The sequence below is a fragment of the Apodemus sylvaticus genome, chromosome 3 (assembly GCF_947179515.1).
Source record: "Apodemus sylvaticus chromosome 3, mApoSyl1.1, whole genome shotgun sequence".
Taxonomy (NCBI): domain Eukaryota; kingdom Metazoa; phylum Chordata; class Mammalia; order Rodentia; family Muridae; genus Apodemus; species Apodemus sylvaticus.
The window spans coordinates 147,832,367-147,850,466 of record NC_067474.1 but is presented as its reverse complement, the minus strand read 5'-3'; the positions used below and the strand labels follow the sequence as shown (position 1 = coordinate 147,850,466).

At 50.7% G+C, this 18,100-nt stretch overlaps 1 protein-coding gene across 2 annotated transcripts; it reads right to left on the bottom strand.

Annotated features, from left to right (window-relative positions):
- Positions 1–2,993: 2,993 nt before the first annotated feature.
- On the bottom strand, positions 2,994–12,984 carry Slc30a2 (solute carrier family 30 member 2). Of its 2 annotated transcripts, XM_052177685.1 has the most exons (8): positions 12,817–12,984; positions 11,945–12,153; positions 9,841–9,987; positions 8,359–8,512; positions 7,197–7,365; positions 6,988–7,093; positions 3,780–3,914; positions 2,994–3,467 (listed from the first exon to the last, which is right to left on the bottom strand). In XM_052177685.1, the coding sequence occupies exons 1-8, from the start codon at positions 12,864–12,866 to the stop codon at positions 3,322–3,324; spliced, it is 1,116 nt and encodes a 371-aa protein (XP_052033645.1). In that variant the 5' UTR covers positions 12,867–12,984; the 3' UTR covers positions 2,994–3,321. The 2 variants fall into 2 exon arrangements, with proteins under 2 accessions (XP_052033645.1, XP_052033646.1); XM_052177686.1 differs by lacking the exons at positions 2,994–3,467; positions 3,780–3,914 and adding an exon at positions 6,685–6,910.
- Positions 12,985–18,100: the final 5,116 nt, after the last annotated feature.

Here is an 18,100-nt window from a genome sequence, read left to right as displayed (position 1 = left end):
CTAGAAAGATCACTCAAATGTTAAAAGCACTTCTCTTGCTAAGGCCCCTTTCCTGAGTTCCTAGCTCCCACATTGGATAGCTCACAGACACCTATAACTCCTGTTCCAGGGGATCCAACACCCCTTCTGGCCTCCATAGGCACTCACATGTGTGGTTTGCATACAGAAAGTGAGTTTATGTGTGTTCACACACACACACACACACACACACATAAAATTTAAAAGAATGGAAAAAGAGGACCTGTAGTCCCAACACTTAGGAGGCAGGGGCAGGGACAGGAGACCCTTTGGAACTCCCAGGTGGGCATCTCTTAAGAGGTCTAAGGACGTGGCACACCACGATGCCCAGTATCCAGAATCCTGGGGCTGGTGGAGGCTGCAGGGTGGGTATTTGATCACTTGGGACTGGAGTACTGTCCCCATTCCAGGTCCACACTGACTCGCAGACCTGACCCTCCATAAATGTGACAGTGCCAGAAGGCATAGTTTTTCTTTACAGTTACAGACAAGTTCAAAGGTAAGGTCAGGGGTGGTGCATGGAACATGCTGGAGTTCAGCAGGAGGCTGAGACAGGAGGATGGGAATGGCAGGCTAGTGAGGGCTATCTAAAATTAAGAGTGAAAAGGCCAGACGTCTGCTGTTTACCTCTAATTCCAGAACTTAGGAGGCAGAGACAAAGAAGGCCAGTGAGTTGGCTCTGTGGGGGAAGGACAGGTCTGGTGACTGAAATTCCATCCCCAGAGGCCACAGTGGAAGGAGAGAATTAACACCCCAAAGTTGTCCTCCAACCTTCGCCCACACACCATGGGACACACATGCCCACAGCTGTGGCACAGACACACAATAAGTTTTTTAAAAAAAATTAACGCTGGGCGGTAGTGGCGCATACCTGTAATCCCAGCACTTGGGAGGCAGAGGCAGGCAGATTTCTGAGGTCGAGGCCAGCCTGGTCTACAGAGTGAGTTCCAGGACAGCCAGGGCTACACAGAGAAACCCTGTCTCGGAAAAAAAAAAAAAAACCCAAAAAACCAAAATATAAAAAAAATAAAAAAATTAGGATGACCAGGGATTCAAGGCTGTCTCCAGGGCTACCTGAGCAGTCTGTCTGAAAAACAAAACGAAACAGAAACTGAGGGCTGGAGAGGTAGCTCAAGGGTTAGAGACGCTGGCCTCAGGCCCCAGCACCCACGTGGTGTCTCACAACCATCTTTGGATCTGATGCCCTCTCCCTGTCTCCTGTGGTACCAAGGATGCACATGACACATATATATACCTGCAAGGCAAAAACGCTCACACACATAAAACAAATGCCATTTATTTTTTAAAAATGGGGCTGGTGTTGGTGGAGGCCAACACCTAACCTTTCCTTACGGTGCCAGGACAGAGCCAATACAGGAACATTGGGAAGCCTGGCTGGCCTTTTCCAGGACACTGACCAAAGAGACCAATACACAACCACCAGGCGCTTAGCAGGCTTGGCCGTCTGCACACTCCTGTGGGGGAGATGTCATGAGGTTCCTGGTCTCTGTATGAGTCACAGGCACTGAGAAGTGACAACCTTCAGTTGGCCTGCAATGACAGATGTAGACATTGGACTGGGACTTCCTAAGAAAGTAGGCTTGTCACCTGAGACTGGAGACAGCTCTCACCACTTGGATCTGTAAACCTCAAACCAGCTCTAAGGATTCTTCACACAGACTCCAAGGACACCCCTCCCGTCCGCCTCTGGACACATCCTCATCCCTAACTAGGTCAGGGTCACTCAGGCCTCAGAGCAGGGCCTACTATCTCTTGGGATAGTCATGTCAAGGGAAGTGGCCTGGCCCCAGGGCTGGAAGAACACGGTCTAACTGGAATCTGTCCCTGCCACCTCCTTCAAGGCCATAGATACAGACACGGCTTCCTGGCTGGGGTACCAGGAAGGAAGAAACCTGTTATGTTTTTCCCTATGAAGAGGCCTCTTCCTCCTCCTCTTCCAGGAAGTCACATGGGGTCCACAGCCAAAGCGAGCAAGATGAAGAGAAGCCTCAGGTGCCCTTTGGCCCCTCAGCTCAGAGGGCGTGGTATGAATGCTGTCCCCACAGCCTGGGTATGCCACGTCACAGAGCAGAGGCAAGGGCTCTTCTCCCAACTCCCTAAAGCAGATCAGGGAGAGATCCTTGAGACCCTGTCTCCCTTAGAAGCAAATTCCTCCGCGTCAAAAGAATAGAAACTAGGTTCTACCCCCGCCCACTCTACCCCCCGCGAAGATCTAACTAACCTGTCCCAAAGATTAGAACACGACCTCCCACAGCCCCCTCCTCTCCCTCAAAGGTAGCTCAGACCTGACTACCTGACATTGATGACAGAAATTCACGTAAAGACGGAGAGAAACAACTCTGAGTTATGGTCCGACCTACGAAGTCTTTTTAGAGCACACAGGGCCTGTCAGTCACCTGAGGAACAATTATCTCCTTGGTGGCGCACGCCTGTAATCCCAGCACTCGGGAGGCAGAGGCAGGCAGATTTCTGAATTCGAGGCCAGCCTGGTCTACAGAGTGAGTTCCAGGACAGCCAGGGCTACACAGAGAAACCCTGTCTTGGAAAAACCAAATCTAAAAAAAAAAAAAAAAAAAAAAAAAAAAAAAGGCATGTCCGGCTCTCTGGGGCCCCACATATGGACGCTTGCTTATAGTCCTTAACTGCAGCCAGTTTGTTTTCCCAAACTCAGAAGCCCGATTTCTCCTTCCCTTTTTAAATTGTGTTGCGCATTCGCAGCTTTCTCACCGTGCCTTTAGTCACTCCCTCCCCCACTACAGCCATCCAGCTGTTTACTGAACTCCATTGCTGACCCTAACTCAAAAGCTGAGATTTACGGCTTGCCTGGACTGTGGTTGTTTTTTTTTTTTCCTTCTCCCAAGTTCTAATAGAATGTCCTCAGATCTTCCTCCTGAGTCCTGCTCAAAACTCTTATCAATGAGACCGACCCGCCGACAGGAGCCCTGACTACCCAGTCACATGTTACATGGATCTTATTCAAAATTTTTTGGTTCAGACACAGAGACTCTAGATCATACAGGACACCCCAAAATCCCCTTCTGTGCCTCAGTGACTCTCCAGCCGTGGTGTTAAGATGATATCTGTTCAGGATCCAGCCCAAACACAGTCCTGGAAGAAGTGGGGCCTCATCTGCTGGGTCCCCATCCTGTGGCTCAGAGAGGCTAAGGAGAGTCCCACTGTGGCGTGGACCAGGCTGTGCCCTACTGGAGTCCTGGTTGACCATCGATTGTGCTACCCCAAGTCTTGGCCACGGATCCAATGAGATGGTGTCTGGCGGGGGAGTCACTCCGAGGGGCCCTGGCACTCCTGACAGTTCTTCATGTCCTCGGAGTAGCTCTCAATTTGGATGGTCATGGTGTGGAAATTGAACTTCCCCTGGAGACGGTCCCTAGCCACCTTGAGCACAGCCTGGGCGTCAGCGTTCTGGGCTGGGAAGAGAGAAACACTTCCATGATGCTTGGGTTCATGTCTACCCCTGGGATACTGACAGGCGGGGACAAGAGACTCTAGGGTGTGTCCCACATTCGGCAAGCCTGAGAGCTTGAACCTGTCAGTCCCACCCAACACCCAACAGAACAAGGGATCTGACTGCCCCAAGCAGGACCTTAGTTATCTCTCTCTCTCTCTCTCTCTGAGGGGAGGATCAGAGGGCGTTTGAACACTCAGCATGTGGTCAGAGCTTGGCAAACCCTCCTGAATGGCCCCAGGCCTTTAGAGCTTCTCCCTCTGCCTGCACTCACCAATGGCTATGTGGACAGACAGCACCGGCTGGGCCACTGTCAGCGCCCAGATGTGAAGGCTGTGCAGGGCTTCCACGCCATCCACGGACAGAAGGAGATTTTTCACAGTGGTGAAGTCCACACCTTTGGGAGTCCCTGGGGACATCAAGCACAATGCTGAAGGTCATTGTCCCCCGCCCCCAATCCCTCCCCATTCCTCCAGAGCCATTTACTCAGAAGGCCTCCTCAGCGGCCAGCGGGTTCTGTGAGTCCCACCCCTCACTCTGTCCCGTTACAGGGGACAGCCCCTGGAATGGTTTAACTTACCTTTGTCTAGAATGGACTCTGAGAGTGTAAGGCTGTTTGGTTCACATTATAAGGCCAGTGCCCAAAGCAGACCCATTTTAAACTGTTAGCTTTGGGGCTGGAGAGAGGGCTCAGCGGTTAAGATCACTGACTGCTCTTCCAGAGGTCCTGAGTTCAATTCCCAGCCACCACACGGTGGCTCACAACCATCTGATGCCCTCTTCTGGTGTGTCTGAAGACAGCAACAGTGTACTCACATACATAAAATAAATTTTAAAAAAACGTGCTTGCTTTTTAGACAGAGTCTGGCTATGTACTCCAAGCTGGTCTTGGAAAATTCTGCTTCATCTTGCTGGGATTACAGATGTGGCCCCACCAGGAGCAGCAAGGACCATCACTTTGGATGCTTTGACTGCCTTAGAGCCCTGCTAACCCCAGGGCTACTCTCCCAACTGTCCCTGAACCCTGTGGATGGAGGTGGTTCCAAGCAGGTCATTTGCCACTTTGCAGCTGGGGCCCAACCAGGATGTAGGCCCTGAGACTTATGGGAAAGGGCAGGGGTAGACTTATGGTTCACCCAGCAACCATAGCAGCACAAGCCAATGTATTTCCAACACTTAGGAAGCCGAGGCGGTCCAGTCTGAGCTGCATATAGAGACCCAGTCTCACAAACAAGGGATCAGAGAGACCGGGACCACTTGCTGCTCTTCCAGAAGATCAAGGTTCAATCCCAGCACCCTTTAATTCTAGCAGTCAGAAAGCTAAGGTGGGTGGATCTCTGTAAATCTGAGGCCACTCTGGGCTACATAGTGAGTTCTGGAACAGCCAGGGGTACATATTGAGACTCTGCCTCAAAAAACGAAATAAAATCTTCTTTTTTTTATTTTATTATTTTATTTTTTTATTTTATTTTATTTTTTTTTTGTTTGTTTGTTTTCTAGATTTGGTTTTTTCGAGACAGGGTTTCTCTGTATAGCCCTGACTGTCCTGGAACTCACTCTGTAGACCAGGCTGGCCTCAAACTCAGAAATCTGCCTGCCTCTGCCTCCCAGAGTGCTGGGATTACAAGCGTGCGCCATCACTGCCCGGCTAAAATCTTCTTTTTAAAGAACTGCTGGGTATGGTGGTGGATGTTTTTAAACCAGCACTTGGGAAGCAGAATTTGAGGTCAACCTGGTCTTGAGTTCCAGGCCAGCCAGGTCTACATAGAAAGATCTTATTTCTAATTCTGCTCCTCAAACAAAACCAAAGAACCTAAACATACCCGAATCCCAGTCTTCCTTTGAAAGAAGTCCTGAAGACTGTTGGGGGAGGGGTGGATGGAACTCCAGGTGTTACCAAGGCCTCTCAGCCTCTGGACCAGCCAAGGAAGACACATTCCAAGGGAGGGGGGGAGGAGGCAGCCCTGGGCCTACAGGGAGGTAAGCACTGGCTGGGACCCAGCTAGGAACTATAGGAACTGGCACACTTAAGTCAGCTCGGAGCCCTGAGGAGCTGGGTTAGGTCCCAGACCCCAGATCTGGTGTGGTGGAATGGTTCTCTAAACATCCACCCCATCCCTGAGGCTGATTAGACTTTGTGAACCACGGGCTGAGAGCCCCCAAGTCAGGCGGGAGAGATACTTCAGCTGGTAACAACAATTAGATGCCTGTTAGATCTCTCAGAACTCACACTAAACACACACACACACACACACACACACACACACACACACACACACACAGTAGTGCACATTCATAATCTTAGACAGGCAGATTCCTTGGGATTTATTGGCCAGTCAACTTAGTCTAATTAGAGAGCCTCAGATTTGGGGAGAAGGGTCAGTGGGTAAGTTAGGACCTGAGTTCAGGCGCCCAGCACTAAACAAACAACTTCTTCAGTGACTCTAGAGCAGGGTGGGAGATGAAAGACGAGGAGATGTGGCTTGCTGGCCAGCCTAGCTTTGAGAAAGCAGACAGCTCGAGGTTCAGTGAGCGATTCTAATATGTAAGTTAAAGAAACAAGGTGGGTATGGTTTCAGCTTTAATCCTAGCATTCCAGAGGCAAAGACAGATAAATCTGTGCGTTCAAGGCCAGCTTGGTCTACGCAGCCAGACCCTGCCTGAGATGGTTTGTGTATGCTCAGGCTAGGGAGTGGCACTATTAGGATGTGTGACCCTGTTGGAGTAGACTTGTCACTGTGGGCGTGGGCTCACCCTCACCATAGCTGCCTGAAAGCCAGTATCCTGCTAGCAGCCTTCAGATGAAGGTGTAGAACTCTCAGCTCCTCCTGCACCATGCCTGCCTGAACACTGCTCTGTTCCCGCCTTGATAACAATGGACTGCAACCTCTGGACCTGTAAGCCAGCCCCAGTTAAATGTTGTCCTTGTAAGAGTTGCCTTGATCGTGGTGCCTGTTCACAGCAGTAAAACCCTAAGCAAGACACTGTCTTAAAAATCCGAGCATTGTGACAGACACACAACTTTAATCCCAGTCCTTCGGAGGCGGAGGCAAATGGGTGGATATCTGTGAACTTGAGGCTAGCCTGGTCTACATAGTGAGTTCCAGGACAACAACCAGAGCTACACAGTAGGACCCTAGCTCAGAAAAACAAAGCAAGCCGGGCAGTGGTGGCGCATGCCTTTAATCCCAGCACTTGGGAGGCAGAGGCAGGTAGATTTCTGAGTTTGAGGCCAGCCTGGTCTACAGAGTGAGTTCCAGGACAGCCAGGGCTACACAGAGAAACCCTGTCTTGAAAAACCAAAAGGAAAAAAGAAAAAAACAAAAAAGAAAAACAAAGCAAAAACAACAAAATTAGGCTTCGGAAGACACACCCCGGTGGCAAGCTCTGGTGTCCACACACAACCTAAGGGAGAACAAAGATATCTGCATACGTGTGCACCACCCTCCCCCATAGACCCAAAGCCCTAAGGTCCAAGTTACCTTCCATGAGAACCAAGATCACGTCTCTCAGGATGGTTAACGTTGTCCCCAAGACCAGGATGGAGAAGAGGAAGGTACAGATGGGGTCCACGTACTTGTACTCGGGCTGCAGGAGGAGACAAACCCCGGCCTCATCAGCATCAGCCTGGGTCTCCCTACTTCCGTCCCAGCAGCTGACCTGTCCCTCTCCTTGGGTGCCCAGATCTGACCTTGAAGTATATGATATAGGCTGCGATCAGGACGCCCACGCTCTGCAGAAGGTCCCCAATCACATGAATGAAGGCGGCTCGGACACTGGGGTTCTGCTGCTGGCTGCTGTCGTTACGACTGTTCCCGTGGCTGTGCCCATGTCCAGACTGATGGAGGGCCAACCCCATGCTGTGGAGGCAGACAAAGCCCAGGGGCTCCATGAGGTTTCGAGTCAGCCAGGCACGGTCTGCCCATTAGGGTTGGCCTCCCTGGCGACGACGGCGAAATTCTGGAGTCTCAGCACTCAGTGAGCCTCTTAGGCTTAGCCATCGAGTCCTACTGCCTTGGCTCACAGCCACAGGGCAGAGCTCAGCCCAGGCTGTCGGAACACAATCTCCAGAGCTGAATTTCAGAGCAAGCGGGCAATGAAGTCAGCAGGGTCACCCCCCTTCACGATACAAGTGGGGAGACTGAGATAGTGAGCACAGAAGATGGAAGAACCCCAAACTCATGCTCTGTCCAGCCGGCCCTTCCTACCGAGACCAGCTTTAGCCAGGTCAACCTGTCTTGGCCTCTGTCCCAGCATGGCGGATGCACCCGTTTGCTGTGGATGGCCTTCAAGGTCATTCTCAGACACAAAATGGTTGTTCCACACAATGGAACACACAGGTGGTTCCATTGGGTTCCAACAATGGCTTCTGTCATCCTCTGCCAGGTCGGGGGACTGCATAGGAAAGGACTGCTGGCCATTTCAGCGCTCTCTCTCTCTCTCTCTCTCTCTCTGCACACCATCTCTTCCCCCTGTCTACATGTCCACTCCTGTGCCTCGACACTTTCCCAGGTCCTCACCCCTCTCCATTCCCCCAATAACCCACTTTATACAGGATCTGTTGCTCAGGGGCACACCTGGGCCTGGGTCTACCCGGTCCCCACTTGCTCCATTATATTCCATAACACGCATGCCCCTGCCCCAAGGTCTAAAGGAAGAAGATGAGGAACTCAAAACCATGGGGGAAATTCTGTCCTGATGGAATGCCTTAAACTTTAAAGCTGTCATTTACACTACCTGGAAGGGGAGCACAGACCCCCTCCCTTGGGAGCTGATGGAGGCTCGCAGTGGTAGTGTGGTGTGTGTGTGTGTGTGTGTGTGTGTGTGTTACAGGGAACTGGGGCCACACTCACATGATGTTCACGGCCACAGCACAGCCCGAAGTGATCAACATGGTGTCCCCTTTGATCTCATAATCTCCAGAAATCAACCGCTGTGCAGCCAGGTACACGAGCACCCCAGTCACCACCCAGATGGACAGCACAGACAGCAAGGCTCCAAGGATCTCTGGAAAAAAGCCCAACCACCACAGCTATCTGAGCCCAGGCTCAAGGGCGGGAGAACCTACCGACCCCAGGCTCGACCCTCCTACTGGACAGTCAGGGCCTGGGTCTCTTTGTCAGCTCCTTAAGACCTGCCTCATCCCACCAACGATGTCTGGGAACATCGGAGCTAGAGCGAGTTATCTAGGCCAACCTTGTCTGCTCTACATGGTAAGAAACGGACACTAATATATATGGTAGCTAGCATGTTGGTGGCCATCTCTAATCTTAGAGCATGGGCATGAGGCAGGGGCCTGCCTGGCTTTGATACCTTCCCTTTCACATTTCTTTGCGGCCATATAAAGTAGACCAGGTTAGCTTTGAACTTAAGAGTCACCTGTCTCCCTTATGTTAAGATTAAGGGCGTATGCCAAGTTTTTTGCCCCCACTCTCAAATTAAGATAGGATCACTGCCTACTTTAAGGTAGCAGGCGAGAAGAAGGCCCGGATCGAGCCGCCTCTCCCTGCCCCCAGCCCCCACCCTAGGCTGGAGTTATAGCTGCGAACCAAGAGTGGCAGGTGCTTACTACTGGGCCATCCCAAGTTCCTTGTTTGGTTCAATTGACAATTGAAGGCTGAGGCCACCAGGCCATCTCTCCCTAAAGAGCAGTATCTGCGCCAACCCAGAAGTGAACTGAGGGCTTAAGGCAGTGTGCTGACTGACTTCCTTCTCCCAGCGCTGAGCCCTACTGACAGGCAATGCTGCTGGAGTCATTTTTCTGAGCCACCGCTTTCTAAGCGAGGTGAACTTTGCTTCTCCGTTAACTAGCCACTCCCAGATGGCCGGGAGTTCCCGAGGACAGAGGCCAAGGCTGGCATTCTCCGGTGCCACAGAAGCTACATTCTTGGCCTTACTCAGGGATACCCCTAAGAGACCTTGTTCTAGCTTGGCATTCCTGGGACAGTTGGTGCATGCCTAATTCCAGTTCTTGGGAGGCTCTGACATAAGAGTTACTATGAGTTTACAGCCAGCCTGGGCTACAGAGTGGGTTAGAAGCCAGCCTGGGCTACAGAGTGGGTTAGAGGCCAGCCTGGGCTACCGTATCAAGATCCTGTAAAGAAAGGTCAAAAACGAGCTGTGTGGGGCACAAGCCTGGAATTTTAGGACTCAGGAGGTAGAGATTTGAGGAACAGAAATTAATGGGTGGCCTTAGTGACTTACAAGCTCAAGGCCAGCCTGGACTACTACTAGAGACACTGTCTCAAAACATTTAAAATTCCAAATGAAATCATATTGTGCTCCGTATGTTTTCCCTTGGCCAGCCCCCATCTCTGTCCACCGAGGATCCTTACCAGCTCGCTGCCAGCCAAAGTTCATGGTCTTGGTGGCCGGTCGGGAAGACACCCAGAGGGAGAAGAGGCTGATGAGCATGCTGGCAAAATCGGTGAGCAGGTGGGCGGCATCGGTCATGATGGCCAGGCTCTGCGCCAGGTACCCGCCTGGAACGTGGAGAGCCAGGACCGTGAGGTTCCCCCAAAGAGTCAGTTCTCCCAACTGTGTGCAGCAGAGAGCCCACGAGCCCTCACAGATGAGACACAGCGGGCTCAAGGTCTCTGCACCTCTCAGTTGTACAACGTGGGCACCTGACCTCCACTCCTGCCTCAAGTTCTCCTGTGAATGGATTTCACTCACGTCTGCTCACAGGCTCAGGCTGTGGTGGAACACACCTGTAAACCCGGCAGAGACAGAAATCACTGAGTCGGGGCAAGCATGGGCTACTATGCAGGCTCCAAGGCAGCCCAGGGCTACACAAAGGAGCCCTGTGCGTGCGCGGTGTTGCTGGTGGTGGGAAAACCGTTAAACCCAGCACTTGGAGAGCTCTAGGAGTTCAAGGCCAGCCTGATTTAAGAGTTGAGGTCCAAGGGCTGGAGAGATGGCTCAGACATAAGAGTGCTGACTGCTCTTCTGAAGGTCCTGAGTTCAAATCCCAGCAACCACATGGTGGCTCACAACCATCTGTAATGAGATCTGTTGCCCTCTTCTGGTTGTGTCTGAAGACAGCTACAGTGTACTCACACATAATAATAAATAAATCTTTTTAAAAAAGAAAGAAAGAAAGACGAAAAGAAGAAAAGATAGCGGCAAGCATCTCCCCACGGGAGAACTGAGCTAACTCAGGCATATTAAAGCATATAAAGCAATATAAAGGCGGGGTTATTGGGCAGCTCTCAGGGGAGGTCACTGGTCCCAAGAACCAGGCCAGGGAAGTTGCCATGGGGAGGGAGACAAAGGAGGGGGAAGAGAAAGAGAGAAACCATGTGGGGGGGATATGGGGGGCAGTCAGTGCTCAAGCCTGAAAAGCAGGATACCAAAATGTCTGGTGACACAGGAAAGAGCCTCTGGGGGCGAAGGTCAGCCCCCTGGGGAGCAGGGGAGAACGCAGAGGTTGCCAAGTAGAGACCGAGGGATGCTGGGAGAACCTGGAGGCCAAGTCCACTTTGTCAGGTCAAATAGCGTAACAGCAGCTTGTCTCAGATCTGAATCCTAACAGACTGAGAATCGAGTTCACCTCGGGACTGAAAGGGAACCTCAGAGGGTCTCTTCTCATCTCTGATTATTAACCTAAGTGCATGGGGTTTGCTTACTTGTATGCATATATGTATGGTATATATGTATGTATACCATATGCCCGGTGTCCGCAGCAGCCGCAAGAGGGCCTCCGATTCTCTGGGGCTAGAGTAACAGATGCCGGTGAGCCGCCATCTAGGTGCTGGGAATCAGGCCCAGGTCCTCTGGAAGAGCAGCCAGTGCTCTTAACTACAGAGCCACGGCTGGAGGCAAGTGATTGCCTTAAAAAAATTAGCTCGGTGGCAGTGGCACATGAAAGGCAGAGACAGGCAGATCTCCGTATTCGAAGCCAGTCTGGTCTAAGAGAGTTACAACAGTTAGGGCTACACAGAGAAACCCTGTCTATAAATAAATAAATAAATAAATAAATAAATAAATAAATAAAAAATACTGGTGGTTGTGATGTCACATATTGTTAATTCCAAACACTCTAGAAGCAGAAGCAGATATGAGTACCAGGCCAGCCAAGGCTACTTAGTAAACCAACTGCTCTAAAAAAAAGAAAGAAAGAAAAGGTAACCAATAAAACAGGTAGCTATGCTGGGCAGTGGTGGCGCACTCCTGTAATCCCAGCACTCTCAGAGGCAGAGACAGGCGGATTTCTGAGTTCGAGGCCAGCCTGGTCTACAGAGTGAGTTCCAGGACAGCCAGGGCTACACAGAGAAACCCTGTCTCAAAAAACCAAAACCAACCAACCAAACAAACAAAACCAGGTAGCTATTAGTGCCATTAGCATTAATATGAAAAATCAGCCTATCCTCAAAACTTCACTTAATACACACACACACACACACACACACACACACACACACACACACACGGCCTTACCAATGATTTCTCCAATCATGAACACCAAGCAGATGGCAGAGGCCACATAGAGTTTCCGTCGGGCCCTCTGCTTCTCGGGGTCAGGGTGACTTCCAGAATCCTTCTGGGCATGACAATAATGGTTGCTCTGGACAGCCAGCTCAACTGCAGGCAGGTCCACAGCAGGGATCTGGCTCGCTTCACTCCTCCACAGAGATCCGAACAATGACCTGGAGGCAAGAGGAAGGACAGAAAACCGCTCAGCTGGAGGGAGGGGAGGGAGCACTGCGCCAGTCTCCGGGAGTTACTGCTGGTCTGCAGTTTCCAGAACAACTAAGAACACTCCGAACCCCCGCAGTGGCTGGCGGGTAAGCAGCCGAGGTTAGGAAGGGGATGGGGTGGTTCTGGGGAGGTGAGTCGTGGGACCTAGTTCTAGGATGGTCCCCTCCTCCTCCACCCATTCCCAGGCTGAGAGCAGAGTCTTTGCGAACTAGTCACAGGGCAGTCCGTCCGGTCGAGCTCAGAGAAGGAGCAGAGAGTTCTGGCTCAGAGCGCAGCTAAAGCCCACAGTTCAGTGCACCCGAGGGCACAGGGCCTCCCCACCTCAGGGCTGCCCGGGATCAAAGTGCTGGAGTGAAGGCGGGGTTCCCGGCACCCTACGTCCCACTCGGGTGCACCGGCAGGCAGCGATCGGGATCTGGGTGCTAGGCCAGGTGAGACAGGTGATCCCTGAGGCTACGAGGCCGCCGCCAAATTCCTTTCTCTAGCCTCACCCCATCCCTCCGGTCGGGTCCCAGTTCAAGCCCCCGCCCGGACCAACCACAGCCAAGATGGTCAAAGAGGAGGTGCGTGTGATGCCGCCCAGATTCCCGCCTCTTGGGGCTTGAACTTACCGGGCTCCGCGCTTGCTCTCCAGCAGGTTCTGCTCGTCCATGGTCTGCATGCCGCCTCACCCGCTGCGCCCTCGAAGTTGCGCGCGGGACGATGGCAGCTCGCAGTCACCTTCCACCTTCCGCTCCGGTCCTGCCGCTGCGCCCCGCGCCCGCCCGCTTTATCACCGGCCCTCGCCACCTCGTGTGTAGCCGCCCGCCGCGCGTCGTGTGCAAAAGCCCGCGGGGAGGGGGAAGGGTGGCCGGCTGCAAAGGGAATCGCGGCTCTGCCCCCAGGACCCGTCCCCCGCATCTCCAAGCCCTAAGGAGCTGTGTAGACTGCGACCTAAAGCTTTTGCCTGGAGCAAAGAGGAAAGCACTTGCTAAGAGTTGCCTAGAGTTGCTAAATTAGGGCTGGATGGCCCAAACACCCACTCTTCCCGGAATCCTATAGAAAAAAAAAAAAAAAGCCTTGGAATTTGGGTTTCTAGAAAATCGTGGCACGCACATTTAATGTCAGCATCCAGGAAGCTGAGTCAGGCAGATTTCTGGGTTCGAGGCCAGCCTGGTCTACAGAATAAGTTCCAGGGCTACACAGAGTGTCTCAAAAAAAAAAAAAAAAAAAAAAAAAAAAAACCAACCAACCAAACAAACAACAATAAATCCTCAGAAAAAGAAAAGAAAGAAAATCTTTTGCCCTTAGGACAGGGATATGACTACTAGCAGCTTTGATGGGAGCTGTGAGGGGAAGAGAGACTTCCTGGAGCTTGATTCTTGATTTCAGGGAGTGGCAGTGGGCTGGTGAGCTTACCCTGTGGCTGCAGCCAGCGAATGCGTCTGCCTCCCCTTGCTGGGGCGGTACCCCACCACTGGGCCGTTGGAGTTACAGACCCACTTTGAAAGTTCCTCCTGCCTTTCGCTCTCTGATTGCGATCTGCAGTGGCCACCTTATCTCCATCTCTACCAAGAACAGTGAGTGTCCTGCCTCTTTACCCGATGCAGTCTGGGGGGAACAGACCCACTGCAGCAGCCTGTATACCCCAGGAGGCAGGCAAATTCCTGAGAGATGATGTGAGACCTTCAACCGCGAAGACCACGCCCTACACCTTCTTTCTCTTTTCTTCCCCTTTACTGAAACAAAGTATTTTGTGTAGCCCAGCTGTCCTGGAACACACCATACTCTGTAGACCAGGCTGGCTCAGAACTTAGAGATCCACCTGCTTCTGCAGGTGTTGGGATTAAAGGCATGTGCCACTATAGCCAGCTTGCTGCAAGTATTCTAAATAGTCTGTTTTGGGGGGATTGGGTCCTGTGACTCCCTCCCCCACACCCCAGTGCTGATGGCTGATAGTATCTCCTTCCGGTTGATGACCTTACTCAGTCACTCCATCTCCCAGATTCTTCATGACTTCATCTTGGAAAGCATAACTGGGGGGTGTAGTTTGTTGATCCATTGGTCCTGCACAAAGCCTTGGAGCCTATCTCCAGTGCCCAGCGGGGAAGAAGGAAGGACTATGGCCATGTGTAGCCCAGGCTAGAATGAAACTGTAGACCTTGGAGGAAGGCCAGGACAGGTAGCATGCAGCCTCGAGTTCCAGCCTCAGCACCACCCTAACCAGTGTGATGGTGTCCGCTTGTCGTCCCAGAGAGGGAGGGGGGAAAGGATCAGAAGTTCAAGGTTCTCTTTGGCTATCTTGCTACTTTGAGGCCAGCCTGGGGTACTTAAGACTTGCAGGCCCTGTCTCAAAAAAACAAACAATAATGAAAAGAAAGTCATACCAAATGTCTCAGTTAGAGAAGTGGGAACAGAAGAAACAAGTATTTCTGGGTGCTTAGGCCTGGAATTCAGCTGGTGAGGGAGCAGGAACGGGAACTCTCCTCCTCTGGAGTGATGGTTCATATATGCTCGGTCCAGGGAGTGACACTGTTAGGAGGTGTGGCCCTGTTGGAGTAGGTGTGTCACTGTGGGTGTGGGCTTTAAGACCCTCACCCTAGCAGCCTGGAATCCAGTCTTCTCTAGAAGCCTTCAGATGAAGATGTAGAACTCTCAGCTCCTCCTGCACCCTGCCTGCCTGGATGCTGCCATGTTCCTGCCTTGATGATAGTGGACTAAGCCTTTGAACCTCTAAGCCAGCCCCAGTTAACTGTTGTGCTTATAAGAGTTGCCTTGGTCATGTCTCTTCACAGCAGTAAAACCCTAACGAAGACACCTGCTCTGCCTGGTGTAGGGCTGAGCATCTGGGTGGGCACGTTAACACCTGTGAAATTAAATTGAAATAAGCAGGAGGATCTGGCAAGGTCACACCAGCCTGTAATTCAGGACTTTAGGAGCCTTGGGCAGAAGGCTAGCCAGGGACCCTGTCTTAAAGTGAAAAAGGACTAGGGTGTGAGCTTGGCGGTAGAGGACCCCGACTAGGCAGAAAGCCCTGAGTCCAGTCCCTGGTCCTGCAAACATGTATTAGGTGAGAGGCAGCAAGTGCTGTCCGAGGGAGTTTCTTTAGGACAGCCACAGATTACTGTCATATCTTACTTAAGGTAGAAAGATTGTAACAGTGTGTTAGAGCACCCATTGTCTCCTTGGTGCAAAACATATAAATTCTCAATGTTTTGCTTTTGGTTTTTTGAAACAAGAGTTTCTCTGTGTAACAGACCTGGCTGTCCTGGAACTTGGTAGACCAGACTGGCCTTGAATTCACAGAAATCTGCCTGCTTCTTCCTCCCAAGCACTGGAATCAAAGGTGTACACCACCATGGCCAGCTCAGCAGATTTGTTTTAAATCCATATTCCAATATGCATGTGATATTATAATATATGTATACACACATACATATACATATATATAATCTAGTGTGTATATGCAAATATATATTTATAATATATACATATATTATATATAAAATCTAGTTTGACTTGGTTTATTTGGACTTGAGACAGTTTCCCTATGTAACCAAGGCTGGTTTGAATTTGAGATGCCCCTGCCTCAGCATCCTGAGTAGTGGGATTATAGGCTAACTAATTCCTTTTGGTCTTAGTTTTGTTTTTTTGAGACTGTATCAACCAGCACAGGCTGATCATGAATTTTCTGAGGGTGACCTCGAGCTACTGATTCTCCTGCCCTGTTTTCTCCCTTGAAGCCATTAAAATTCTAATCTTAGGAGCTGGTCATAAAAGAATCCTCTGGCCTGACCAACCTGAGAGGCTTGCCCAGTATCTGGGACGAGGAAAGTGAGCAGACAGGCTCTGCTTGGTTTTGTCACCTGCTATTAACATTGGGTCTCACTTTTCTCGTCCAATCAAATGCCCCAGGGTTGCAATTTAATTGTGTTTACACGAAGACATCTCCAATACACACAGCCACCCCCACAAACACCCCCACCCCACACACACATATGCACACAGGGACAGAAGATTCAGATAGCAAACACGGGAAGGTTCCTGGAAGCTGTTGTGCCTAGAGAGGGCATGGAGTGACTCCACCCCTTCCCGTTCTCCCTGCCCTCTGTCCTTTATCTGTTGCCTTCGTGATATCCTTTATAATGAACTAATACACGTCAAGGTAGCATTTCCCTGGATTCTTAGCAAATGGATGGTACCCTAGGAGGAAAGCCATAAGAAGATAAAATGACCTGGAGTTTGTGTTTGGCATCAGGAGAGAAGGGGGACTGACCTGAGGGCCTAACACTGCAGAAAGACAGCAGCAGAGCTGAATTGAATTTGTGGACAACCTGCTGTGGTCCACTGGGAAATCAATTGCCTTCTTAGTGCGTGCATCTGGCATCTGAAACTCCGACTTGAGAGTTTAGCAGGGGAAACTGTATTTGACTCTAGCCTTTCCCTGTATCTTCAGAAAGAATTTGAATTGATTTGGAAGAGTTTGTGTTGAGGATGTAGCTCAGTAATAGGGTAGGGCTAGCATTCTTGGGGCCTTGGGTTCAACACACACATACACACACACACACATACACACACACACACACACACCTAAACAAAAATTTCATTTAAAACTCCAACAAGGGGGTGGGAGAGATGGGCTTGTTGTAAAAAGTTCCCACTGGTTTTCAAGAGGACTTCAAGCTAGGAGGTGGTGCTTCATGCTTTTAATCCCAGGGCTTGAGAGGCAGAGGAAGGTGTGAGAGACGCTGCTTATGTACTGTGTAGCAGTTTCCTTCCAGGTCAAGTCTTGTGTCTTGAAAGGAAGCAAATTCAGATGCAGGATGTTAAAGGGAAGGTAAAATAACCGGGTATTTTAAGAGAGGATGCTTATAGAGATATGAAACAACAGGATGTTCTGTAGAGAAAGCACCTTAAGCTCAGGAAGTAAACAACTCAGTAGCCTCAGGAAGTTCCTGAAACTGACCAGATTCTCTAGGCCCCTCCTTCGCCAAGCATACATAAGCAGCACCTGAACTACAGGCAGACACTCTGAGATGAGCTGAACTGCCCAAAAGGGTCATATTAGAAAGCTGGGCAATGGTGGTGCATGCTTTCACTCCTGGTACTAGGAAGGTGGAAGCAGGCAGGTTCCTATGAGGAAAGCCTGGTCTACAGAACAAGTTCCAGGACAGATAAGGCTGTATAGAGAGACCCTGTCTTGGAAAAATTTTTTTTACTAGAAGCAGAGGACAGCTGAGCTGCCAGGAAGAAGCATTTCTAACTTAACTGCCTGATAAGGATCCTCTCCAGCCTGCTGAGCTGACTGTCTGTTAGGCTGAATGTTCCAGGTTTCCAACTTTTGCCCTGTCGCCTGTGCTGAAGTGGGGTATCTGCGATGCTGCTGTCTGAGTCATGGCAGCACCTGGAGGAACCCTCTCACCCACAGGCCTGTAAGTAGCCCAGATAAAGCTCGTTGGTCCACCAAGTTGGACCTTGGTATCTGTACTTTGTCAGTTCCCTATCTGCAGCAAGGAAGTGCTTCTTTGAATCTCCTCTTGACAAGTGACAAGATGAAGGGAGACAATGCCTGCCTCTCTACTCAGTAACACGAACAGATGATGTGGAAACAGGATGTTGTGTACCAGTTGTGCTGCGATTTCAAGGAGGCTGAAGCCTTTGGCTTTTAAATTATCCACTATTCTTTATTTTATTTTATTTTATTTTACATTAGATTTTATTTACACTGTAGCTACCAGAAGAGGGCATCAGATCCCATTACCGTTGGTTGTGAGCCACCATGTGGTTGCTGGGAATTGAACTCAGGACCTCTGGAAGAGCAGTCAGTGCTCTTAACTGCTGAGCCATCTCTCCAGCCCTGAACTGTCCGCTCTTGAGACATACTCTACCTGTGTATTGCAGGCTATTGTGAACTCT